Below are 27,322 nucleotides of genomic sequence, written 5' to 3'. Positions count from 1 at the left end.
CCAATTTTTACTTTTATTTGTACTCACTCAGTGTGAAACCTGGACCTGATGGATGAACACAGACCTGATATCCTGGTTAGATTCTTCCTTTTCAAAAACTTCTCCATCACTGTCACTGACACAGTACTTTGATACAAGATGGGAGCAGCAGGTGGTGGTGATTAACTAGACTGACCTCTGTTAAGTTTCATTTCACCGGCAACGTTCTGTGCTGCCATCTCGTGGTGAAGAGTATTGTAATATACACAACCCACCAAGACAACTATAAATTTTTAGCTCAGTTGGTTAGAGCTTTGTGCTAATAAGGCTAAGGTCGTGAGTTCGATCCCCGTTATGGGCCACACAGTTTTTTGCCCCAAATAGAGAAATTCACTTCTTTTTTTAATGCTTTAACCTGCTTTCGTACCACGTTCTTACGCAATGACGAAGGTGTAAAACCCAATTTTTACTCAAACTAGTCCAGAAGAAGTCGGGTTTTTGATGAAACCTTCCATTGCTAGCGCAACATAGCACGTCTGTTCGATTCTCACACGTGGCTCTGAATGTTTCGAAGCTTTGTAGTTAAACTGAGTCAACGCAGCTTCAATAAGCGATACGTGTATCTGAAAAACGCTGCCTTTTTTAAACTTAATCTCTATTTGGGGCAAAAAACTGTGTTAATGCCAGTGGAGTTGAACAACCCGGGGCAGTGTGTATTGGAAATGAACCCAAAGTAACTGAGAGACTTTTAAACTGAATTTACTTTGCATCTTGTGTAAATTTTTCATGCAGTGATTTGTCTGATGGATTGTGAGAGTTGAAAGTATTCAAATGTATTCAAATACATTCCATGTTGTTCAAATAATAGGATCTTGAGGAAAGAATGTGTTGTTTTGTATTGAGTGTTAAAAACAAGCGCGAAAAGCAAGAAAATACAAGTTATTTCCAGTTATATATAGTAAATTTAACTTATTTGTATTGGTTGTGGTGTTCAATAGCTTTGCTGGAAACATGTTAAATCAATAGAATGAAAGAAAAGTTAGAAACGTGGGTTCCTGATTTCGCTGTGAGCTCGCCAACACAGCTATGACCATGACCTCTTCATCGTCTGCTGACGTTAGGGTGGCTATGGGCAGCACACCAACTCTGCATGCAGAGGTCATCTGGTGTCTCAATACAGCAACAATTCAAACAAAAGAAAACAAAAGCAAGGATTTCTTCTTACATGAAGCATAAGTGGACTGATGTGCAGAACAAATGTTCTGCTGAATTCATTAGAAATGAGCTCAATGTAAGCCTCTGTAACACTGAAAGACAAACAACTCGCTGCAGCAAGAGCTCAACAGAAATACAAATGGAAAGAATTGGTGTCATTACTTGATGTCGCACTGAGCATTTCAGTTCATGAGTTCAATATATTTTTTCTTTTTTACTTCAATTGTAGCCTACTGTCATTCACTTGGAGGAACAAATATTGTATGTTTAGAACGTTTCCAGACTTTCTCTTTGCACTTTTCTTATTGCACTAAATGCAATTACTGGGATGTTCTCATTTCTATTGTTTTCTATTAATTTATACAATTTTAAGCTAATTTTTATTTATTCTGTTGTAATTTAAGCCACATCGAGGTCTATTAAAGAAATATGTATTTTAATTCTATGAAACAAGATAGGTTTATATTTAAGAAAAATACAGATTTTATTCTGTGAACTTTGGTATTTTGCAATAAAAATTGCTAAATAATTTGTTTTAAATGTGTTCGTGTCACAAATGTTTGCATCGACTTGACTAAGTCCGCCTATTTCTTCTCCAATTTGTTTGCAAAATAAGTCTTAAATGGTTTTCCAGAAAATTCCCAATGTTGATCTCGCATGGATTTTTTCGTAAGAAACGATTCCGCAAACGCTTTTATTTTCATCAAGTATCACCTCGCCCGGTGATTGACAGGTCTTTTGACCTACTGCGTGGAGGGGGCGGGCTTTAGGTTGGACTTGTTTCCGGAAGCGCGCACATGTGGAAAACTCTGCAGTTAACAGCCATACGTTTCCTTTTGAACGCCTCCAGACACACGTGAGTTAATCCACAATCTCGCGTCCCAAGGTCAGCACGTAAACCCTGTTCACGACATCATCTGAGTCCGGGGTCTTTCTGCCAGAAACATCAACTTGAGCCCGCGACCTCAGCTAGCTTGTGCCTGCTCAGACGCTAGCTGCTTTGCTAAGTTGTGTCAAGTGGGAGTGTGTTTTTGTTGTCTTATAGATCCTGCGTCTTCGTAAGTAGTGTGTCCGAGATCCAGACCCCTCTTTTGTTCCCTCCCCGCAAACAGTATGTGATATCAATGTTTTGTGAGGGTTTTTTTTGTTTGCATTTGTCCATTCCTTTCAGCTTTAATTTTGATTGACAAATCAAAAGTACAGTTCTTTGGATAGTCATTTTGAATCGAGTTGGTACATTTTTAGACATACTTATTTTTCCCTCTGTCTTCTGTTCCAGCTTGGCTTTGATGGCAGAACCAGAGCCCACACCTCTCCCTGCGCAGCTCGGTGAGAAGAGAGGCTGTCCAGAAGAGGAAGAGCAACAAACACCGTCCAAGAAGACGAAAGTTGATGAAGATCACAAAAATGGTCGCCCTGCAACCAAAGATGAGAAGGAAGTGCCCGGGGGTGAAGAGGAGAGTGATGGGGAGGAGGAGGAGGAGGGTGAGACCTTTGCCGATATGATGAAGCATGGCCTCACTGAGTTGGATGTTGGCATCCTTAAATATGTCAGTGACCACCAGGGCTTCTCAGGAATCCTGAAGGAAAGGTTGGCTAGTTTTCTTCATGGATTGCAGTCATCTTTTCTGAAGTGTTTCAATTTGTTTAGTGTTAATTTGTAATTTTTTTTACTCAGATATTCAGATTTTGTTGTGAATGAAATCAACAAACAAGGCAAGGTGGTGCATTTGGATGACCTCTCCATCCCAGCAGAGGCTGAGGTAGGATAAAGCATCTGTGTTATTATTAACATACAATTTGTTGCGAGGTGAAATGAATTTGAAAGAATAGCAATCTGAGATTTGCCTGCAGGTGTTGAGTTTATTATAAAGATGCAGTTAGTGATTCAAATCTGCTTGAATAACTGCTACTTATATAAAAATATACAAGACCTTTCCAACAGTTTTAAGGTTTGTTTGTCTTGTGGTAAATATATTTTCTTCCTGTTTTTCAGGAAGTTCCGCAAACTGAAGAACAGCCAAAAGAATGCGATGTACTGACTGAAGAGCAGAAAAAGCAGCTCAGTGAACTGCAGTTATTCACTAATAAAGAAGACAATGTCTCCATTGAGGTGAATTGATACAAGTTCAACTCATTTTCAGTATTTTCTCAGTTCTCATTGAACATTTTGTTTATTTAATTTATTTTTTAACTATTTTGTCGAATATCTTTAGGTGATGGATGATACGAAAGAAAAACGAACGCTTGTCCACAAAGCCATCAAGACGCAGTTTCCTGGACTTGAAACGAAAACAGAAGAAAAAGAAGGGCGCAAGTATATTGTGGCATATCACGCTGCCGGGAAAAAGGCTCTGGCAGGTATTTGAATTATAATATTGCATCTTTATAATGAATGATCCAGAGATCCATTGCATGAACTCCATCGTTCTGATTATATCTCCCCTGCTGGGCTACATGTAGACCAGAGCAGTCAGCCGTAATGCATGCAATTACGCATATGCATGGTCAACACACCTGCGTGATACAGTTCATCTTTGTTAGTCCAAGTAGTTATTAAACCAGAAGCCGTTTGATTGTCCACTGACCAGTCTGAAGAACTGGGGGGAGGGGGACCATGTACACTTGTGTGACATCAGCCATTGAAACGCTCTTCTCTCAGGCCAATGCATGAGATCACACCCATCACGTCATCACACTGCATAAACTCATAAAGTTAGCTTTCTTAGTAATGTCATTCTATCCTCCCTTTGCTTTTCTCTGGTGGATAGAAGTCAAAACAACTGCAGGTAAGACTTTGTTGTCTACACGGCAAAGAGAAGTACTGCACTTATAACCCATGTGGAGTGAGGCACAGTTAACAAAACGTAATTAATTACTCGGATGTTTTCCCTTCATGTTAAGCAATGGAGAGAGAGGGAGAGAAACCATCCTGAATAAGAGTTGTGATATTTAGCATACTGTTCAAAAACATGTATGAGAGTACAGAATCTGTTAAACACCCTTTAAACTGTATCTTGATCTTTTAATATATATATATATATGTATATATATATTTTGAAACAACCTTTTTTTCCCTGTCTCTCTGAAAGCTCCCCGGAAACACTTTTGGCCGAAAAACCGTGGCAGCTATTGCCACTTTGTCCTGTACAAGGAAAACAAAGACACGATGGACGCCATCAATGTGCTTTCCAAATTCCTCAGGTGTGATTGAAGTGTGTTCTAAAATGATGATTTGTTGATACCCTGACGAGAAAACCAGTACATAAGCAGTATAAGAACTCTTAAGAAGTACTAACAATGAAGACCTTTCACGTCTGCTCAGGCTAAGACCCAACATGTTTTCCTACATGGGCACCAAGGACAAGAGAGCCATCACCGTGCAAGAGATTGCAGTGCTCAAGTGAGTATGCATTGCTCCCAGCATAAATACCACAATGGTGTTGTTTTCCTTTTTTGTGCTTGAGCATCACTGAAAATTAATGTTTTCACTGCCCTCCCAGGATCACAGCAGAGAGGCTGGCCCACCTCAATAAGTGCCTCATGAACCTCAAACTTGGAAACTTTAGCTACAAAAACCACCCTCTAAAGCTGGGGGAGCTGCAGGGAAACCACTTCACTGTCATCATCAGGTCGGTGCATGTCAAAGGATACAGTCTGTGATGTTTTTATTTATGCTGGTCACTTGTGATTCAAGGGTAAACTGGAGGGATGTCAACATGAAAGTTGTGGACGTTAGTTGGCAAAATCACATTTGTTGTTACTGTCTTCTTTTTAAAAGGGAGTGTTTAAAAAAAAAAAAAGCTTAATGCCAGGTGCTTGCTCAGATGGAAACTATTTAAAAACGTAGGTTAAGTGACAAATACTCGAGTTGGCGGTGTATAAATTGAGATAAATCTCATTAAAGTTGCTATATAGAAAGCAATGATTAAACTCCCCCAAAAAAGCAAATGACTTTACAAGTGAATAATGAACCGGTATCTCATTGTGAGGATCTTTGTATGGATATGATGGTTGATTTAAGTAATGTTGTTCTTAGGGAATATGGGTGAATGTGTAAAATGATGTTTCAATTTCTCCATTAGTTTTTTTTTTGTTTTCTTTTTTGCGGGCGCAAATAAAGGCCTGAATTTGGACTCTGCTTGGTTGCGACGTGCTTTCAGAAAAATTGCATGCTTTATCATTTGCAAACCAGGAACATCTCAGGGAATGATGAACAGGTCCACCAGTCCATGACGTCCCTCAAGCAGACAGGCTTCATCAACTATTTTGGCATGCAGCGCTTTGGCACCACAGCGGTTCCCACTCAGCAGGTTGGCAGGTGAGCTCTGCGTGATGCGTGTCAACTCGGTTCAGATTATCCTGACATGACATATTTCGAAAGAGTCGTAAACTAAGCTGTTTTTTTTGTTGTTGTTGGGTTTTTTTCCCCCCCCACCTGTCATTGTCATGGACAGGGCTATTCTGAAAAATGACTGGAACCAGGTTGTGGATTTGATACTGAAACCTCGGCCTGGAGGTAATCGTATATATTTTTGTCTTTACTTTGTTCTCCTGCTTCAAGTGTCTTAGCAGTCATTAAAACCTTTTCTTGATTATTTTTTCTGCAGCAGAGAAAGGCTTTCTGGTGCGCTGCCGGGAAGAGTGGGCAAAGACTAAGGACCCAGAGGCAGCGCTGAAAAAACTGCCTAACAAGCGCTGCGTGGAAGGACAACTGCTGAGAGGCCTGTCTATGTATGGCAAGAAAAACATCATCACTGCCTTTGGACTGGTTGGTTTTTGTTTTTTTTTCCTCCTTAAATGACACAATCACTTTTATCCGGATGTGCTCTTGTACTTGCCAGATATGCAAGTGGGAAGCTGTGCTGTATCAGTTGCAATGATATTTATTATCTCATACCTCATGGTGAGGAAGATCAAATATATCGCACCACAGTGGAACGCATTTATTAGATATTTCCGATATTTTTGATATTTTCCATCAAGCATAAACATAAGTGTGTCAAGGCTTTATTTTAGTGGCATTTTCTGTGACATTCTATGAAACATTTTGTTCCCTTCTGTATCTCTGCCCTCCACAGATCCCTCGTAACAACCGCTTGATGTACATTCATAGCTACCAGAGCGTAGTGTGGAACACCATGGTGAGCCGCAGAATCGAAGCCTTCGGCCTCAAAGCTGCAGAAGGGGACCTGGTGCTGGAAGGAAGTTAGTAATCCATTGTTTTATCCAGCAGTGTAGCAGGAAGTAATGTTCAACGACATTGTAGAGAAATTAGTTTTTTTAATTTTTTTAGCACGTGACACATTAATCCGTAGTCGAATATATAAGTGTTCAGTTCCTGTAGGTGATGTTTTAAGTCCCGATTAAAAGTAAGTGAGTGTCAGTGTGAAGTTTATACCTCAGGTGAGGAGCGTAGGAACTAAAAGCTGATGAGCCTTGTTTCTTCTGACTCTGGGGACATCGAGGCTGTGTACAGTTCTGTGACCCAGTTCTGAGTTTCTGCTCACAAGTGACCCATAAGCCATCTGTTTTATGGCGGTGTGAACGTTGCAATTCTGATTATTGTCCTCCACCGGCTTGGTGTTAGTGAGGACCCCAGATGAGATGCAGCTGACTGACAGATTTTTTTTAACCGAGATTTACGGCCTTTATTAATCCAGCCTGCTGAACAGAAATGCAGAAATAAGTTTCTTTGAATCTCGTTCGGGCAGAAATCCTTTACTTGTTGCAATATTTTTCAGATGTTTTTAAGCTGCTTTCGTTATCAATGTGGTTATTGAATTTCAGCTCTGAGTCTATAATTACACCCACATTTCTGTCTTGGTTTGTTGCCTCGAGTGACGTGGTGTCAAGATGAGCGCCGACCTTTAACCTTTCTTCTTTGGGGCCAAATACACTTAGCTCAGTTTTCTTCTGGGTTAAGTTGTAAGAAATGAAGTTTGCTTCATACATTTTGAAAGGTCCACTCGCACAGGGTAACTCAATTGTCTGAACATCAGAGTCAGAGTCAAGGCCAGGTACCCCTTCAAGAGCTTGTTTTGGTTTAGCTGCAGTCTGAAAAAAAAAATGATTCCATGTAGGCTTGAAAATTGAAGTTCAATGCAGAATAATTGTGTTTATGGTTATGTGCAAAGAAATTGTACTATTCAACATTAAGCACATTGGATGCAAGCAGCTGTTATTATGAGAACATGATGGATTACAAGGTGAGCTGAAGTTACATGGACTGCATTCTCAGCCTTGGGATCGTTCGAAGAAGGATATGTTGATCCTGACTCTTGTATGTTTTTGAAGCCACGGCACGCGTGCTGTCTGCAGAGGAGGCTGACAAACACTCCATTCATGACATCGTGATGCCTCTTCCTGGCTTTGATGTTATCTACCCCTCTCACCACGGTAAGAAGTGTCTCTGTGTCGTATATCATTTATTTGTGTTTTGGATGAAGAGATGGACATGATTACACGTGTGACAGGACGCAAACCGAATCTGCTTGTTTGTTAGTCGGTAAAGGCTACAGAGAGCTGCTGGCTGCAGATGGGCTGGACATCGACAACATGAGACACAAAGTGAAGGACTACTCTTTGGCCGGAGCGTACAGGCGCATCCTGATCAGACCCTCCGATGTCAGCTGGTTAGCACGCCGTCTGCTTCTACGTCAACACATTTCTCTTTGTAACGTCATACTTGTCTGTTTCACTGAAGATGACCCTGCGTACAGAGAAAGTATTTCAGCAACACTTGTTTTAATACAACAAGAGGCATCTGTCATCACTAGCACAGTTTCCAACACTAAAGTAAAGCAATGCTTGCCACCACCTCAATCTGTGGTCAAGTTTATTTTGAGTCTCCAAAGGGCCCTTTCTTTATACTGAATACAGTGAATGTGTATTTGCCAGTTAGCAGCCGTCTTAGTTTGATGGCGTTGGTACAAATATTCACTGTCCTCATCAGATTGGTACAAATATAGAGGTTTTTAATGATTTCTTTGTTTTTCTTATTTATGATGAACCCAAAAGACACTGGTTAATTCACACTATAAGTACAACTCACTTGAACCATGTGCTGCACTTTGCACAGCAGCGAAAACAAAATTTGGACATAAAGTTGACTGAATGTAAACGTCCTCCTCTGACTTCATCTTACGACAGCTCACACTCTGCTTTCTATGTGGACAGAGTGATGCGCACACACATTTGAAAGAAATATCCGGTTATTGTGTACTTGTTACCTTTGGCCTCTTTACTCCATGTCTCTGATTCCCCCTGAAATGACGTGTTACGATTTATATTCTGGTTGTTCTGTGCAGGGAGGTGATTCAGTACGACGACCCCAGGATCTCTCTGGTCCACAGTGACTTTGAGATTCTGGAGAACAAACCAGCCCCAGTCTTTAACACTGGTAAGTCTATTGCAGGTCTGTTCTCATTTGCGTATGAAGTGGTAATGATAGGTAGTTTTTCTTCATAAATGCATCTGAATATTCTGCAATCGTGTATGTGCATTTTCAAAACGCCAAAATGCAAACATCTCACAGGTTCCAGGTTATGGATTGCAGCTTTTAAAATGCATCCAAAAAAGTTAAATGTTTGTAATGTGTTCAGTAATTCACTCAGCGTGGGGCAGATGGACATATCAAACTACTTGTGTAGTGCTTTGCTTTTGGGAGGGAAACTACAGTCCTCGGCTGCAGCTTGAAGTGTCTTAACATTTCCAGGTGGATTCTGCATTGCATTTGGACATAACAAACCAGCAGCAAAGGAAAAGGCACCTGAACTCATTAGACACTCTTCTACCATATTCTGGGTCTCTACTTTCCAAATGCTATGCTCTGCTGATGTTCATCATTAAAAAAAAAAAAAAAGCACTTTGAATAAGTTGAGTCACATTTGCTCAACATTTGTCAGAAAGCTGCAGTAATCTCTATTCCGTCTGCACACCCGTCCGACCGCCATCATTTCCTTTGAAGTGTTCATGGATCTTCAGTAATCTTTGATTTCTGTTGTGGTCAACAATGAGTAAACCATTTTAAAGTTTGGAGATTTTCTGTCTTTTTCTCCCTGGCAGAGGGGAAATTCCGGGCTCTGCGGATGGAGTTCTCTCTGCCTCCTTCGACCTACGCCACCATGGCAATCAGGGAGGTGCTGAAGCTGGACACGAGTATCAAGAAACAGACTCAGCTCAACACCACCTGGTTCAACTGAAACCCTGCCAGGTTTGAACTGGACTGCAGAGCACCGATATTTACTAGCTACTTACTGTTGTGAGTGTTTTAAAGTATACCATTCGTGCTTTTAGAGCTAAATTGGGTTCCATATGAACCTAAAGGTAATTTCTTTGACGTACAAAGAGTTCATCATCATGCAGTTTTTTTTATGTTTTTACTTCCTCTGAGATGTTGATTTTTTTTTGCTACAAGTGATTCAGCACATTTTCACAATTGTTTATGTAAACCTCGTGTTTTTGGGGTGCCCAGTTATCCCGGCTGCACCTGGTGCTCACCTAAACCTTTTTGTACTGAAGTGTTATTTTTGTCTTGTTTCAGCTTTAGTAGTGTGAATTGTAAAAACTTTAAAAACAGAAATTAAATTGTCCAGAGGTTTAACATTTGAGTCCGTCTGCTTTATATGTATTTATTTATTTAAGCACATCTTTTGTATAATACAATGTGTTTTTGATTTTCTGTTTATACTGAAGAATCTCTAAGCAAGACGTGGAGCTGCGTCATGTGACTAATATAGTATCAACGCCCTCTGCTGTTTGTTGGAGAAAGTGATTTTTCCACCTGCAGAATTTGGGCTCTTATCAGGCTTCTGCTCAAACAGGCTCAGTTGAGCTGGCCTTCTGGCATATGACAGCTGGTAGGATAAAATCCCCCTAACCCCCCCCCCCCCCCCCCCCCCCCCCCCAGGAAATAAACAGGAAAGTGGGTGAATGTGTCGTATGGAATAATAAACCATGGTTCCCCTTCGTAGAATTGACAGATCTTTATTAAAAGACTGCTCCTCAAGCCCCAGAGGCAGTGTCCCATATCTCCTCAAGGAGTTTAATCCCTGATGCTGGTCAACCCTCTGGTATATGCTCCTCTGTGGCTCACTCCATTCAGCACTTATTTAGCAAATTCTTATCTTATTTCCTTTTTCAGGTAGCCAAACCAGCGTGTTTGATGAGTCATGAAAGAGACACAGTTAAATTCATAGATCTATTTTAATATGGAAGGTGCTGATAATTATGTGACGCTTCGATGTTCATCCTCACACAGAGCTCAATGACTATGCAGCATTTCAAAGGACAATTTACCTATCAGAGTGCAAAATACTTGTCTTTCCCATACAAGAAAATCTTAACTGGTTATGAATTTAATTTCTCTGTACTGTTGGCTCATTACCACAACTCGCAGGTAACACAGTGGAAACGGGTAGTGTTAGAGGTTCCTACAGAATTATGCGATGTTGGAAGTCCAAGTATGAGTAGAAAATGCATGCCTGCTCAGGGAGAACATTCAAGTTCCATTTAAAAGGGAAAAAAAAGGCAGACGTTGAACCAGGGATATTCTGGCTGTGTAATGACAGCGTCAGCAACTGAACCACCATGTGGCCACCATGTTAGTTACACCTCAGATAATCTTCTGTTACAGTAATGATTGGATTACCTCGATTAGAACAAGAATGATAACACATGCATGCAGTTACTGAAAGTAATTAGTGGGCAGATGTTTACTAAATTATGCCTGCTGATGTAGAAACAGTATATAAACCACAAACAAAAAGTAAGCTGATGAAAAATCTCTAATCTGATCACCCAATGCCAAACAGCTTTTCTTCTCTTTCTGTAAAGCCTTCTTGAATATCTCCACTATATTACGTAGTAACTTTCATCGAAACTGAAAGATGTGGTTGTCATTAATTGCACCTGGTTGAATTACACTGCACCCATAGTGAACTCTTGCCCGTGTTTGCGTCCCACTGGGACTCTCGGCCTGAAGTCAACGTCTCAAGGAAATGCACGGTGGTATTTACTCTGCCTTTATTTTGTTCTCAGCAAGCAAACCTTTGTGTGTTTTAGTGAGAGAAAAGACTGGAATGTTTTTGAGAAACATCTGCTCCAATGAAAGGTTGGGATGACCACATGGGAACAAACACTTCCTGTTTACTATCCAAATGTCCCAGGAGTGACACTTTAACTTCACAGCAATCATTCATCCATCAGTCCTTCCATCCAGCAAGCATTGACGTGTGGTACTTGCTGTGGTTAAGACACCATACTGCTTGTGGAGAACTTATTTGAAGCTTGAAGCTGGATGACTCTGATATCCTGACAGCATATTATGTTGAATGCAAACTTATCTAACCATAAACAGAATAGCATCTTTCACCTTTATATCTATTTTCTCCTTGTTTTTCCATCTATCTGCTATCACTTAAAAAGGATCAACATTTGTTCTGAGAAGTAATGACCTTAATATGTCCAGGGAATTACCTTTCCCTTCCGTAGGCTTTTGATTCACGCAAAAATCGTTATTCAGGCAGGAAAGTCTGAAACGGTGGCATCGCTGTAAACTGAAGCCTGAGAATATAAACCTGAATAGAGCAGAGTCCACAAATACAGTTAACAGCTGCCATATACACTCAACTGCAATTTGGGACCACAGTGTCAACTATCCACTGACCACCATTTGGTATTAGAAAAATGACTGTGACACTCAATCACAGTTCAAACGAGAATGTGTTGTATTTGAATTTATATACAGTGACTGCACCAATTTCACACATAAAACAAATAAGCACTCTTCATTGTAATGCCAGACTGTGATACTAATAGATTTACTTGTATCAGAAGAAAATAATCAAAAACCTTAAGTCAAAGTACACTTTGATATTTTCAGTACCACAAAAATAAAGTAGTATAAAGTAATAAAGTCTTTTTGGGCAAATTTTTCAACCTCTGCTTTATATCTGCTTCTTCTTTTCTTTTCTTTTTTTTTTTTTAATAAAATCCATTAGATGTTTGAAACAATTTCAAATATTGTATTACATACTGTGTATTATATTTTGAGACGAGTCCTCCTTAACGGCACAGATCAGTGCCAAGATGATCATTTAATACTGGGATGAATCCCAATGAATTGTTCACAGGCCTTTTCACAGTATTCATGAAGGGTGATTGCCTCTATTCTGATATTGCGCTCAGCCTATGAATGTGAGGGCTGTTAGCTGTTATTTGTCTTCTGTGTGGGTCGTTACATTTGATTTCTGTGTACACTGTGTGTTTGAATCTGTGAGCCACAAAGAAACAAAGAGTGCAGTTGTGTTTGCACATATTTGTGTACTGTAGGCGCATTTGGAAGTGTCTGTGTCTGCCTGGAGAATATGAGCAGCCCAGGGGATGGGCAACTCTCTGTGTGTGTCTGTCTCTGTGTGCGCGCTGCTGTATATGTGTGTGTGTTTGTGGGGGGAGGATGGTGGGAAGTTATTGTGTCTCTCGGGAGGTGAGTGTGTTTGTATTGCGGGGGGTTGATGTTTGCAGGTCTTGTAACTCTCTGCTGGGGTGGTCTTGTTTGAGGACGAGAGAAAGGAGCTATCTGGGTGGGTGTGTGAGGAGGGACACTGATATACACTCTATGTCTTCAGTCAGCACATTACAGATGTGGAGATTCAGAGAGAAACAGAAGAAATCTCTTGACAGAAAGTGAAATGAAAGAGGACAGCAAGAGAGGACTCATTCTTGCTCCACAGCGGCCATCAGCTGAATATCAGCGTCTGCAAATAGAGCTTGTCCAAATCCGATGAAGATATCTGAGGTGAGTGCCTGTTTGGAGCTTTACCAAAATTATTCTCACTACCAGACCCCCATTTATCATGCTGTGCCACATTTCTGTGCAGGACATGTTATCTCCTTTAAGGTTTCATTCAAACTTCACACTATTGGCCCATAAGACAGAAAATAACTATTTCCAGCACTGAGCTCTATTCCTCCACACAGAATAATCAGACTGACACTGGGCACTTTGAGATTATATTTATTTCTTCTGTTGTTTAGATGAATGCTGATTGAAAAGTGCAGTTCTTATTTCTTTATGGTATTACTATGTAATGATTATGTAGTGTTTATGTATTTTTACTGGAAGTAATTTCATTTCACTTGCATACTGAAAATAAACATTCATTCATTCATTCATTGAAGTGCAATACACAACTATTTTATGCAAATAATAGGGAAATAATGAAACGGAAATGTTTTACATATATATAAATACTGAACCCTGAAGGAAGTTAGTAAGTATTATGTCTAATATATTACCTTAAAAATCAAAACAGCAACATTTCAGCTACTTTTGTTAAAAAACACCCCACAGTTGTCTGACTTATTTGATTTTATTTCTGCTAACAAGGTTAGCTGTCTGTGTTGCTTTAAACCAAAACCTTTTTGTTTGACCTTCATACTGCCGTCTATGCTACGTTTCTACTGACACCACGCTGCTTTTCTACGTCACCGAAGTCTATCTGGCTTCCTTGCATCTCTGGCCCACTGTTCTGTTGCTGTATTAATAACACCTTGTTGCGTTTCTTTATGTTGTGTTGTACTTTCAGACCATCCAAGTCAGCAGATAGAAGAAGGAAAACCAAATTCAGAATTTATTCATATCTGCCGTCATCTATACTCCTGGACCACCGAATCAGATGTACCAGGGGAGGAGTTCTCCTTCTCCACTTCTCCACAGAGTACACAGGAGGTTAATGGCATCCCATAACATTTAGAGATCAAAAAGACAGACAGATGTCAGGCACAGGCCTCCTCCAATTCTCCGCTCCTTCTCCGTCTCCCGACTTCCACTGTGACTACAGTGAGTGGTCGCCCACCTACTCCATCATCCCCTCCATCTACCTGCTGGCTTTCTTGGTGGGCTGCCTCGGAAACAGCCTGGTGCTCTGGGCCTATTTGGACCCAGCTGACGGTAAAAGAACAAGGAGGATGGAGAAAAATCAGCCGCGAGCTGGGTGGTTCTGCTGCCTGTCTGTTTTCGGGACCAGCCATCAGAGCATCAGAAGCGATGGCAGAGCTCATTGCGTGTCTCTTTCTCAGACAAAGAAAGCCAACAGTGGATATTCTTCAGGGAAAACCTGCAGACCTCCCTCTCAATCCTCCACCTCCTCTTCTCCGCCCTCCAACCCTCGTCCCACTCGCTCCCTCACAGACTCTCTGATAGCCAGTCTAGCATTAGCTGACCTGTGTTTCCTGGTGACTCTGCCCCTGTGGGCCGTCTACACAGCGATGGGATACCACTGGCCATTTGGCCAACCCCTCTGCCAAATCAGCAGCTTCCTCACTGCCCTCAACATGTACGCCAGCGTGTTCAGCCTGAGCATGCTCAGCGTGGAGCGGTACTGGGTCCTGACTGGACGCCGGCCCTCCGGCCGCCACACCCTGCGAAGCAGCCCCAAAAGGGCTTTGTGGGTACTGGGAAGCGTGTGGGTGGTGTCAGGAGTGTTGGCCCTTCCTGGTTTGCTTCTGCGCTCTGTACGGGAGGTGGAATTGAGCGAGGAATTGGAGGACGATTGGCAGCAAGACGCTGTTGATCGATCTGTCATTCTTTCCTGCCAAATGGATTACTCCATGCTTACTGGAGCACAGCTGGAAGAGGCAGAGAAAGAGAGGGCAGAGATGTGGTGGGCTGCTGTTTTGAGCCTAAAATCAACTCTAATTGGGTTTCTGTTGCCACTCATTGTATTGCTAGTTTGTTACTGCTCACTAGCCCAGCTCCTCAGCAGACATTTTGGGCAGGGACCTCGTCCTGACCGCAGACGCCAGCGCAGACTCCTCAGGGTCATTGTAACTTTAGTTTTGGCTTTCTTCTTATGCTGGCTACCTCTGCATTTTAATAAAACTGCGTCCCTGCTGCTGGAGTTTGGGTTCCTCCCTTACTCCTGCTCTTTAGACCGTGTTTTGCTGGCCGCTCACCCGTATGTCACATGTTTAGCTTACCTGAACTCCTGCCTGAACCCTCTTCTGTACGCCGCCTGCGACCCATCTTTCAGAAAGAGATGCAGGGGAGCTCTCTTTGGATGGTGCAGAATGACCAGGAAAGGGAAGGAGATGGGTGAAGGAGACGAGGGTAACAAGAACGGAGTAGAACAAGAAAAACAAGAAATGAGCTCAAGGTTTCGCACAAGGACACAGGAGGAGACAGAAGACAGTATAGAGGACGGAGAACCAGAGAGGGTGGGTGACTTAGGAGTTGTGTAAGAGCTGAAAAAATAAGTGCTGTCAAACAATCAAATCTAGTATCACCTCAAACCAAAACGATGTTAGGATCTTCTTTGTCGAAAGCAACTCAGTATATATAATGGCATATTTACGTATGTACCATTAAGGCATGAGAACAAACCCCCCCGAAGAAACCAAGTCAGGGGTCACCATGTTAAAGAAAAAACATCCATATCAAATGAACATGAACATTCAGTATATATTTTGGTTTCCCATCATTCCCACCGGAAAATAAAACTTTCACAGGGAAAGACTGTGTGACCTTGTCCAGGTCCCCTCATGAACTCTTTCTTTATCTTGTACTTTTAAAATAGAGCTGCTTGTTGATTTGTGTTGCACTGTTGGTGGTCTAAATTACTTTGCACAAAAAGAAATGTTATTTGTGTTTGGCTGATTATGGCTATGTTCTAACAACGTTTCTTGACAATCTTTTACTGTTGAAAAGTCTGTTTATTACTTTAATAGATTATATCACTGTGGTTAAGGAGGATATACTTGTGGAATGAGCAGCAGACCTCAGCATGTGGAGCTTACTAAATGATCGAAACCTTCTCTGCCAAATCCGTACAGCTTATTTGTGTCGTTTTTGACTCCAGTTTTGACTTTTTGTAAATCCAGTTTTAGCCAATGGAGATGAAATTCTCCAAACATATTTCAAATCTTGTCCCCTAACAAAGCAGCTGGTTTATTAGACGCTCAAAGCAACAGTCAAAAACCAAACAAAGGCTGTAAGGCATTGTCTGGGAAGACTTGCCTATTTCTTTTATAGGCACTATCCATATACTCAACTCTACTGTTCATCCCATAAATGCAATGTTCCTTACAAATATACAGTATCACTATTTGACAGAGCAATAAAAAGGCTTTCCATTGGTGAGCTGTATGGAAGCATTGTCACACCAGGGACATGTTTTACCAAACACAACTTTTCTTATTTTATGTGCATTGTTTTTTAAGATCACGAGAATCACTTCAGTTCAATTAATCTTTATTGATATAGCACCAAATATGACAGTCATTTCTAGATGCAACAAATACACATGAGGAAGCATAAACAACTGTGGAAAGGGATAAAGTGAAATAACTTTTTCTTCAATTTTTGTTTTTATTTTTGCATTCTATTGCTATGATATCTTAGTCACACCAGGGACATGTTTTACCAAACACAACTTTTCTTATTTTATGTGCATTGTTTTTTAAGATCACGAGAATCACTTCAGTTCAATTAATCTTTATTGATATAGCACCAAATATGACAGTCATTTCTAGATGCAACAAATACACATGAGGAAGCATAAACAACTGTGGAAAGGGATAAAGTGAAATAACTTTTTCTTCAATTTTTGTTTTTATTTTTGCATTCTATTGCTATGATATCTTAGTTGTCACTATTCGGCATGCCTCGATGAAACTAATGCATTTTTTAAAATTTTACAGTTGTTGTACAATAAACCCTGTTTAAAATTTTGTTTCATCTTTACAGTATTTTCAGACTGATAAACTCTATTCCATTCTGCTGGTTTTCAATATAGTTTTTTTCTTCATGAAAATAAATCAGGTTCTGAGCTTGATCTGTGATGTAGGAAAAAAAAAAGAAAAAAAATACCCGGATGATATGTTTCAGGTGAAACTAATCAATGTGATGTGTGAGCACCTAAAATATTAAGTATCTCTAGCCATCAGGGTTTCAGACATGATTTCTTAGTCCATTGCAGAGCTGAGGCACCAGGGAAATAATCATAAATACAATATAATAAATATAAAAGGTCTAGTCCTCATAAAAACCCTAATAATGTTGTACCAAACATTTTCAATAACAAAGATGGAACCACCCACAAGTGGCGGATTTACTATGAAAAAAACAAAAACTCAGTCTCTGTACTGTTCTGTTTGTCTGGCGCTTGCGCCTGTGGTTAGTGATGGCCTTTTTATATATGAAAACACACTCACCGAAGGACGTTTGCTTGTACAAAAGAAGTGAAATCCCTGTTGACAGCAAACAAATGTCATTGTGTGTTGAGCAAGTGAAACAGAAATGTCAGGTGACGGTTATCTACATAGTGAAGCAACCCTTGCATGCACTAAGTTGAAAATATTTGAGAAAAATATAAATAAACGGAATTACAAGGCTTTGCAGAACGGTACGCTTGCTTAACGTGTGAGGTTATAATTCCATGATTTTTAATAGGTTGTGATCTAAAGTGGGCCGGTCCAAAGCATGAAAATGACCAAATTGGTCAAAATTATGAAAGCATGAAAATTAGCACCTCTCCGGCCTGCCCTCGGATAATAAGAACAAAACTGGTTAGATGAGAACCCCTCCAGCAGGGGGCGACTGTGCACGCTTCTTTAAACTATTTGATTCGACACACACCCAAGCAGGGGTCAATTGTTGCATCGGCTCGCCTCTTTTGTGAGCCGCAGCAGGCTGCAGGGTCATAAAAGTTCACACACACACACTTTTCAGTCGTCGTCTTGTCTGGAAGCGGCAACACGAGAGGGAAATGGCCACGGCGCTTATTTACGATGGAGAAATGACCAGCCACAAACTCCTCTGGGATGAGTGAGTATTAGACACACAATATTATACTTCGTGGTTTAAATCCGTGGACACAGTCGAGCAGACCACTGTAATCAGACGCTTGTAATTAGTTTACTACGTGAACGCCGGTTCACTACAATTCTGTTAGAATCACTATCGCTCTTAACTAGTGATTACTTTTTTCTTGTGGGGATTTTTCTACACTCACATTATGTGAGTTAATAGTTGATCATTTTGGAGAAAAAAACAAATAAACAAAAAAAAACAAAACAAACAAACTACAAGATAACCAAGTACTGTATTTTTTCCCCCTGTTTCTCGTCGGACCAGTTTCAGGGCGGCACCCACATTTTATGAACGCATGAAAACACTTGGAATTTCTTCGTTCTTCTGAATTAAACGAACATATATAGATTCGTTTTTCACTAAAGTGTTTGCATGACTCTGTTATATTGCGGTGTTGTTTATATTCTATTTGCACTGCCTGGCTCGATATTACAACAACACGCTTCATGTTTGTATTGTTGAACGTTGTTTGTTTGTATTATTTCACACACGTGTTGGGAAGGATGTTTTCATTTTAATGTTAAATAAATACGTCTTCATAAGTCACGTGTCTGGGTGACTTGAATGAAAATAATACTGAATGAAATTTCAGGTTTTCAATGAGAATGTTCAGCATGTGCTTTTTACTTTCTAATATAACCTCTTTTGGACATTTTAATACTTCGCTTGGTTTAGTTAGTTTTAAAATCCACACTTCTAATTTTAAGTCCCCCTAAATTTACTTAATGCTTGAATAAAATAGAAATATTTTCAGAATTTACTTCCTTGTGTTTGCAATATATATTTTAAGAACACTCAATTAAAAAAAAAAAAAAATTCTTCAGGGAGTAGCAGAGGGGCGGAACTTTTGATGTTGATATTTTCTCAGTATTCTAAAATAAAGACCAATCGTTTTTTGTATCTTTTTGAGTTGTTGAAACAAAGCAATTTCCTCTAAATTGTCAATAAAGTTATATTTTATACTGTTCTATTCTATTAAATTTCATTCTATTCAGGACTTTCACAGTAAATCTGTAAACAATACCATTACTCATCAACAAGCAGGCAACTGATTCAGACCAGCAAATCATCTTATTGGAACATAGAGAAGAGGTGTAGAGAATTAAAAAGAAGAATGCATTGCTTTCAGCTTCAATGCTACAGCCTGACTTCTGTTCTGTGATGTAAGAGCCAGGCAAGGATGCTGTTTATATGAATGTATTTACACAAGTACTGTGTGGAAAATAACCTGTTGCTGTAGGATTCTGACTGATCTGCTGAACCGTGCCATCCAGTTATCAATCATCAATTCACCTTTTTTGTACCACTTTGCAAGGTACCTGAGCCAAGCCCAGCAAACTGGGGAAGAGGAGGGGTAAACCCCGGTCATCTCAACTGGCAAACATTAACAGTCAATCCAGTTACATTGTATTTTTTCAGGAAGAACACATTCTCATAAAGATTCACAAAAAAGCTAATACTGAGCTAGTCAGCAGAGTGTGTAATTTGTTAATGAAAACAACAGAAAAGGAGGAGCGCCTCACAAAAATCAATGTAATTTAACTGATCGAATGTTAAATATACTGTATGTGCACACAGTAATTAGATGGTATCACAGGAAAAATAAATTTTATTGAGAAGAAAATAGAAAAGCTACCAGTTGTAACAGGATTCAGGCTTAAAAAAACAGAAGATTTAAAAGAAATTCAATGATTTGAAATAGAATTTTTCAGAGAGGAAAACTGGTCTCCTGAACCTTGCTTCTTAATAATGACAATAATGTAACTATAAAATTTTGATGTGTTCAAAATAATGCTGTCTTTATCTCCAGCCCACTATGTGACATCGAGGTACCCGATCGTCTAACGGTGAGCTATGAAGCTTTGGTCAGGAGTGGCCTCGTTGATCGCTGTGCCTCCATTCCAGTCCGAGAAGCCACCGAGGAGGAGATTCTGCTGATTCACAGGTCACTTCTGCGTTCAAGAACTTGGTTGTGATTTGAATAATTGTAACTGTGCTCATAAATTCTATTCATTCACCTATGATTACTTGTTTTCCTTCTGTCACTCAGTGAGGAATACCTGGAGAAAGTGAAGAAGACTCCACACATGTCTGTGGAGGAGTTGAAGGACTTCAGTCTCCAGTCGGATGCGGTCTACTTTCACCCTGTTAGTCACGCACGTGCGCACACACACAAACACACACACACATACACACACACACACGCGCACACACGCACACACTTCTTTTTCTTCTTCAGATTTAAATCTCATCTGTGATCAGGACTGACTCAAGCTGTTTTCTTGCATTGTCCCTTCTTTTTTTATTTGCTCTCCCAGAACTCTTATCACTGTGCAAAGCTGGCATTGGGGGCTTCACTGCAGCTCGTGGACCATGTCATGATGGGGAAAGTGAAGAATGGCATGGCTCTTGTCAGGTGAGGCTACTCAGGGCAGTCTTGTTGTAAAATACTGGTTCACAGGGAGGAGATGTGTTGGTTTTGGTGCTCTGTTTATCTAGTGTAAACAGTTGGTTCACTTCCTATTGGACCAGGACTATCCTTCAGCTCCCACATTAAACAAATCTGCAGGACTGCCTTTTTTCACCTCCGTAATATTTCCAAAATTAGAAAAACGCTGACTCAGAGTGATGCCGAAACACTAATCCATGCATTTGTTATCTCCAGAGTAGACTACTGTAACTTTGTATTATCAGGGTGTCCAAATAACTGCTTAAAAACCTTAAATTGATTCAAAATACTACAGGGAGAGTCCTGGGAGAGTCCACTCCAATATTAGCTTCTCTTCATTGGCTCCCTGTTAAATCTAGAATAGAAAATTAAAATCCTCCTTCTAACTTATAAAGCTCTTAACAACCAGGCTCCATTGTATTTTAAAGAACTGTTAGTCCCATATCTCCCCAGAAAAACACTCAGAGTGCTGGCTTATTGGGGTTTCCTATGTTTTCTAGAAGTAGAATGGATAGAGCTTTCAGCTCTCAGGCTCCTCTCATGTGGAACCAGCTCCCAGTTTCAATTAAGGAAGCTGACACAGTCTTTACTTTTAAGGCCAGACTGAAGACTTTTCATTAGGTGTTCACAGCACAATGTAGCTGAGCTTCCCAAGTCTAAGAAGGCATAAGTTTGTATAGTGTCACTTCCATTTGCTGCTTTCACACTCACGGGAAATGTACCAGTCCTTACCGACCCTTGTATATCCACATGTTTGAGGTGGAAACAGTAATTGGCCTTCATTTTTGTCTGCAGGCATTGAATATTCATGACTGGTTCTTTTACTGTTCACAGGCCGCCAGGACATCACAGTATGCGCGATGCTTCCTGTGGTTTCTGCATCTTCAACAATGTCGCCATAGCAGCTCAGTATGCCAAACAAACATATGGAATACAAAGGTAGAACACCCTTTTGTCTTTAAATCAGTTAATGCAACTATCTGGGGGATTCAATTAATTAAAAATCACATGTATATGTTCAAATCGAACATCTTTTTCAGGGTGTTGATCGTTGACTGGGATGTACATCATGGCCAAGGGGTGCAGTACTGTTTTGAAGACGATCCAAGGTGACTCTTTTTTTCCGAGAGGGTCGTGAACTGTTGAAAATTTTGTTCTCTGCCATAATCTTATATTCGATGTTCTTGCTGTTACTTAAAAAAAATGCATTTCCCAGCGTCCTCTATTTCTCTTGGCATCGCTATGAGCATTCCACCTTCTGGCCTAATCTCAGTGAATCGGACTACAATGCTGTTGGCAAAGATCAAGGCGCTGGGTTCACTGTTAATTTACCATGGAACAAGGTGAGAATGTGCTGCAACTAAACCTTTGCATGTTTTAGTTCACTTTCCTAAATTATGTAAATTTCTTTATTTCTTTATTTTTTTTACTTTTGCAACAAGTGAAAAATCCATAGGCAATGATTTCTATTTTTAAAAAGTAAGAAAATATAAAAAACATATTATTATTATATTATTGCAAGGATTTCCAGTACAAATGAATACATGTAAATATTTTTGTTACATTTTGCAAAAGCGTTCTCTTGACTCAAAACTGGTGGTTTGTGAGCTCCCTCGAGGATTATGTGATGAAAGGAAAAGAAATGTATCAATTAAAAAAATTAAGTTGTGTATATAAGTATCATCTGTCCTTTATTAGATAAAGAAACAAGCAAGCATATTTTATTTTTATAATGTTATCTATTTGAAGTTTGTGTGTGTGTGTGTGTGCATGTGTTTAAATTGCAACACATCACCTTGCTTACTGTGTGAGAACGTATTGTACTGTCTCCACACACAGTCTTTCATTAGCTCTTAAAATCATAATTCTGGCATGTTTTTTTTCTCTCAAAGCTGTATTCAGTCTATAAAATGTTCATGTATATACAATTTGCTTTGGGGACAATGTGTCAAAAAAAAACAGTGCTTTGTGTTATTTTGAAATGATTCATTCAAGCCGTCTCATTCGTCACATTTCAGGTGGGGATGAAAAACAGTGATTTTCTTTCGGCCTTCTGTCATGTCCTCATGCCAGTCGCATATGAGGTAAGTCATTTTGTCCAATTCATCTTTTGCAATGACTAAAGTTCAGCATTCAACAGGATTCATCTGAGTTTGTGCATCTTTTGAAAAGTTTTGCCCAGAATTGGTTTTGGTGTCTGCTGGCTTTGACGCAGGAATTGGTGATCCAGAGGTAAGACATTGTGTCTTACCACAACCAAAGCTGAAGTACAAGTATGAACAGTATGAACTCAGTCTTTCCTCCATTTCCTTTTCAGGGTGAAATGTGTGCGACTCCAGATGTCTTTGCACACCTGACTCACCTCTTAATGAATCTTGCGGGAGGGAAAGTGTGTGCCGTGCTGGAGGTCAGACCACACACACACCGTGTACTTAACATCAAACAGACTTCAGATGCGGCACCCTTTCCCGCAAAGCCGAGGCTGTAAAATGTTATCTTGTGCTTTCCAGGGTGGATACAACTTGACTTCACTCTCCCAGTCAGTCTGCCAAACAGTTCAGACGTTGCTCGGAGATCCAAACCCTCGACCTGAAAATCTGGACAGTCCCTGTGAAAGGTCTGCTTCAGCCTCATTCTTCCAAGTGTGTGTTTTCCATATCGCTAATTATTAATTTCATAATTTCATAATTTTTGTTGTTGCTTGTCAGTGCGCTTGAATCTATCCATTGTGTCCGGAGGGCTCACAAACAGTACTGGTCCTGCTTCAGCCATGCAGGTACAACTTTCACATACTTCAGATTCTGAGGACCTCAAAAGGGTCATTATGCACAGAATATCATGCTCATGGCTCATACTCAGAATATCAGCCACAAGAGAGATAAGTGTGGCTACTCGTTTTATTAAAATGATAATGTTTTATTTTAAGTGATCAGGTTTTTTTATACCTCGGAATTAATTTAATCAGACAGTAACTACAGATAGGAGTGGAAGTTATTCTTGTAATTTTCATTTAAATTTTCTTTTAATCCAGAAATATTTTGGTTTCTCAACCATCACTGCATATTTCTGCCAAAGGCACAACATCAGTTTGGCTGCTCAGACGCTACTCACGTCAAATCGCCTTCTTTTCTAGAGCATTTTAAAACAACCACAGATGAAGCCAAAGTGTCGTACAGAAACAGAGGAAAGTCCAAAAACATAAAGAGTAAGCAATAAAACAAAATACAGTGAAAACAAGTCAATGGGATTCACTATTAGAGTGCTCAGCATGCTTCATTTTTATAAAATCTATCTTTAGGAATACAATGAAAAATAATATCTCTTTTCAACCCTTACTGTATAACTAAAATAATAGAACATAACCTGTCTGGTTGTTGTTTTTTTAAGTCAATCTTTCGTTTCTTCAATGTTATAATGTAAAAAATAGTAGCCTCTCAAAGATCAATCAGCCAATCAATGTTCGGTGTTCTAAATGTAGATGAAGAATTCAACTGTTATCGATCATGTGACCGGAGTCTGTTGTTTCTCTCGCCTCCTTTATCCAGCCGATCTGCTCGAGGGCCAAATCAGCACCAAGCCCATTGGATTAGCAAAAGAGGAGGAGGAAAGCACAGTGAAGAAGAAAGAGGAGTGCGTCTGGCCTGAGCCTCCAAAGCGAGTTGCTCCTCTTGTGCGCACTGCCGTGCTCCTCTCAGGTGATTCGGTCTGTCCGGGGGGGTGTGAACGCCTCCCGTCCTCGGACCATCCCGACCCGGACGTCGTCAATGAACTCAGGTGTGGAGCTGAAGTTTCTTATCCGGGGTGGGATTAATCCTCACTCGCATGCAATTCAAGCTCATGTCTTTTCTTTTCTGCACTCAGGCAGAACTTCCTCCAAGGTGACGGTGACCGCGAAGCTCTATCAGCCCTCGCTGACCTCGTTACCTTCACAGAGAAAATGGAGAAGAACGAGGTGAAGCCAATGGAGTCTTTGCATGTAGTTTTGGCTCAGCTGATCTCTCTGTGTGAGCTGACGGTGTGTTTAACTCTTGTCTTGCAGATCTGCAATGGCTTGGCCGTGGTCCGTGACATCACCCTGGCGGTGACGTGTGTTGTGCGGCAAGTCACCAAGGCGCCAAACAATCGGTATATTTATCTATACATATATAGTTTTTATCATTCAGTAAGAGTTATATGAAGTGATACCACTTTCTACGTACATAACAATCTGGGACTCGTAAACAAATGTCTATTTCAGATATATTCCAATATTCTGTGTATTTTGTTGTTGTTAATATATTGTTCTAAGGTTTATTTGTCACTTTGTGCTTTGCTCAAGTGTCACAGTTGCGCGTTTAGCATAAACCGCAACATAAATGTATTTTGAAGTGACCGGAAGTTTCCAAATGTTGACAGCACAAGACTACCCAGAGGGGTATTGTTCCTTCAATGCAAAAGTCAAGTTTTCTGAATGAACTTGCTGAGGATGTTTTGTTCTCACTCGTGCATTCTGATCGGTCCCCTGCTTGTCTTCCTACAGGGTTTTGGTCGTGTGTGTTGGTGACGGAGAAGTCCCAAGTAACATTACGGGCGACAGGTGGTCTTTGCTTCCCCTCTCAATATAAAGACTTGTCTGATTGAAGAATTGAAACAATAAGAACAACATGCTCCCAACGTCTCTTTCTTTAGGAAAACACTGGTGGTGCAGATCTGCAGCAGAGAGACCAAGCAGTCCAATTGCAAATTTTACATTCCTGTGTGTTTAAAGAAGGTACTGTGGACTGCAGAGAGATGAATATTGAGTCAACAGATATTGTAGTTGATATTTTAATTGCACATGTGTTACTTGCTCAGATGTATTTTCATGTCTTCATCATGGTGGTCAAAGAAGCATTTATGTGGTATCTTGTTCGTAACTCTTAACGTTGAGGTACACGTGTCTACATGGAGGAAATGCATTCAATTGTTTGTCCCACAGGGCTGCAGTGACTTGTCAGGGTTCATTCAGGCTGTGTTTGGCCTCCTTCTACCGATGGGATATGAATTCGACCCCAGTCTTGTTCTATTGGTTCGGATGCCGGGGAGTGAAGTTTGTGACGGTATGTGGCAGCAGCTGACCGGTTTGCTGCAGAGCCTGGCTAAAGGACACACGCTGGTTCTAATACAGGTAAAAGGCTGTACTGGGAATTACACACGTCCTGTATTTCTGCATGTTCACAGCTTTTTGTGTTTGTTTTTAATTTCAGGAAGGAGAGAATACCTGTGTGGGCCCAACAGCCTCTTCTCTCCTGGGGAACCCGGCCCCTCCTCTGGGCCGGCTTCAGGCCCCGCTCCCACAGGATGTGGAGGAGATAGAGAGGCTGAGACTGAAGCTGCAGGGCGACTGGAAGCTCCTGCAGACCACAGGTGAGTCCTCAATATCAGATAGCAATGAGTTTCCTGTTTTGGGCCTGTTATCCTCTAACTGCACTTTGTGTCCCCTGAAAACAGCACCAGGCGCACAAAGGAGTGATGAACTGTGAAGATGAATGGATCCTCTTCCGATGGATGACATATTCAGAAAATAGATGTCTTAAATAATTGTTTTTTTTTTAAAGGTGTTTTTAATTTAAATTAAACAGAATGGGGGGGGGGGGGGGGGGGGGACAATGAACAATGAAACATTTTTTTTACCACTTGACAAAAAAATAAATGTAAAAAATGAAAAACTGCCTCTGTATAGTCGTACATGGTAAGGTAGACATTTCACTGAGATTAAAGTGAGAAACAACAAAGAACAACCACAAAAAGCAGGACATTGGCATGTCTTGAGTTAAACAGTTTGTGTTTTGGATCCTGGGGATAGTGGACTATTATCTGCCAAACACTTTCAAAATAAGTGACAATACTAAGGGAATAAGTAAAGTATCCTTAAAGCTAAATAGTTAAGTAAACAATAAATAACCAAGTGTTAGAACTGAATGGGAAATCAAATGGGAGATAGTAAATTCACTGATAAAATAAAAACAAGGCAGAATAAAACACAACTGGATTCTGCTCAGATCACTGTTGTGGGATTCTCTAGGAAATTCAAGAAGGGTGTCGAGAATGTGATGAGAATTTCCTAGTGAAATACTCAAGGAGGCAGAATACACAGGAATCAGACAGAGTGATTAAAAAGTAAGAGAATTTCATTACATTATTCTTGCAAGAAGAGACAATGTCACAACCCAACCCTTAATGGGTGTCCAGGAATTTTTCTAACTTTGAAGTCAGGCAGCACCTCCAGGTTGAATTGTTTTGAGAAAGATCCACCTGCTTCCTGCACTCTGGACTCTGAAGGTTACAAAAAGTGGCACAGAGGTTCCAAAAGTGCTGACACAGGTCATCCTTGAAACACAGACTGCAAAATTCCACATCATTCTTTGTGAGACAAAAACAAGATTTCCATAACAAAGGGGTGCCAAACTCTATAAGATGTATTTTATGATCCTTGTGTGGTCAAATGGATTTTCTTTATGAAGTCAAACTTTATTTATAGAGCACTTTTCATACAAATATACATGCAACTCAAACTGCTTCACATAAAATAAAAATATGAAAAATAGAAATAAAATAGAAACACACACATCCACACCCAATCACAGACACACATACACACACCAACCCTAACTGCCCGTAACAGAATATAAAAACTAATGTAAGAATTTAGATTCAACCAGCTCATTGTTTCTCTCATCCAGTGCGAGAATGATGGAAGAGGGATAGGAATCTCTCCATTTCAGTAAAATGACCCAGCGGGCCAGCATCAAAATAAAGGCTAACCTTTCAAGTTTTGCTTTTGTCAA

General features: G+C 40.3%; 3 protein-coding genes across 4 annotated transcripts; all 3 read left to right on the top strand.

The window, feature by feature from the left end:
• Positions 1 to 1,976: 1,976 nt before the first annotated feature.
• On the top strand, positions 1,977 to 9,765 carry pus7 (pseudouridine synthase 7). Of its 2 annotated transcripts, XM_080504200.1 has the most exons (17): positions 1,977 to 2,050; positions 2,474 to 2,785; positions 2,873 to 2,957; positions 3,191 to 3,307; positions 3,411 to 3,555; positions 3,966 to 3,983; positions 4,287 to 4,398; positions 4,520 to 4,597; positions 4,698 to 4,826; positions 5,390 to 5,515; positions 5,652 to 5,713; positions 5,805 to 5,965; positions 6,276 to 6,402; positions 7,492 to 7,593; positions 7,700 to 7,829; positions 8,505 to 8,596; positions 9,262 to 9,765. In XM_080504200.1, the coding sequence occupies exons 1-17, from the start codon at positions 1,992 to 1,994 to the stop codon at positions 9,396 to 9,398; spliced, it is 1,992 nt and encodes a 663-aa protein (XP_080360326.1). In that variant the 5' UTR covers positions 1,977 to 1,991; the 3' UTR covers positions 9,399 to 9,765. The 2 variants fall into 2 exon arrangements, with proteins under 2 accessions (XP_080360326.1, XP_080360327.1); XM_080504201.1 differs by lacking the exon at positions 3,966 to 3,983.
• Positions 9,766 to 13,971: 4,206 nt separating this feature from the next.
• On the top strand, positions 13,972 to 15,438 carry aplnr2 (apelin receptor 2; the record flags this gene model as incomplete). Its single annotated transcript, XM_080505552.1, has 1 exon — positions 13,972 to 15,438. One exon carries the CDS (start codon positions 13,972 to 13,974, stop codon positions 15,436 to 15,438), a length of 1,467 nt encoding a protein of 488 aa, XP_080361678.1.
• Positions 15,439 to 17,898: 2,460 nt separating this feature from the next.
• hdac10 (histone deacetylase 10) lies at positions 17,899 to 26,114 on the top strand. Its single transcript, XM_080505414.1, has 20 exons — positions 17,899 to 18,022; positions 19,878 to 20,012; positions 20,118 to 20,214; positions 20,386 to 20,483; positions 21,351 to 21,455; positions 21,557 to 21,625; positions 21,733 to 21,859; positions 22,535 to 22,600; positions 22,689 to 22,748; positions 22,834 to 22,923; positions 23,027 to 23,133; positions 23,225 to 23,292; positions 24,062 to 24,290; positions 24,378 to 24,468; positions 24,556 to 24,641; positions 25,036 to 25,092; positions 25,185 to 25,266; positions 25,474 to 25,662; positions 25,742 to 25,901; positions 25,986 to 26,114. The coding sequence occupies exons 1-20, from the start codon at positions 17,964 to 17,966 to the stop codon at positions 26,015 to 26,017; spliced, it is 2,007 nt and encodes a 668-aa protein (XP_080361540.1). The 5' UTR covers positions 17,899 to 17,963; the 3' UTR covers positions 26,018 to 26,114.
• Positions 26,115 to 27,322: the final 1,208 nt, after the last annotated feature.

The sequence above is a fragment of the Blennius ocellaris genome (genome assembly GCF_963422515.1).
Source record: "Blennius ocellaris genome assembly, chromosome: 11".
NCBI lineage: Eukaryota > Metazoa > Chordata > Actinopteri > Blenniiformes > Blenniidae > Blennius > Blennius ocellaris.
Note: the sequence above shows the minus strand (reverse complement) of the source record. Positions and strands in the feature narration are given on the sequence as shown.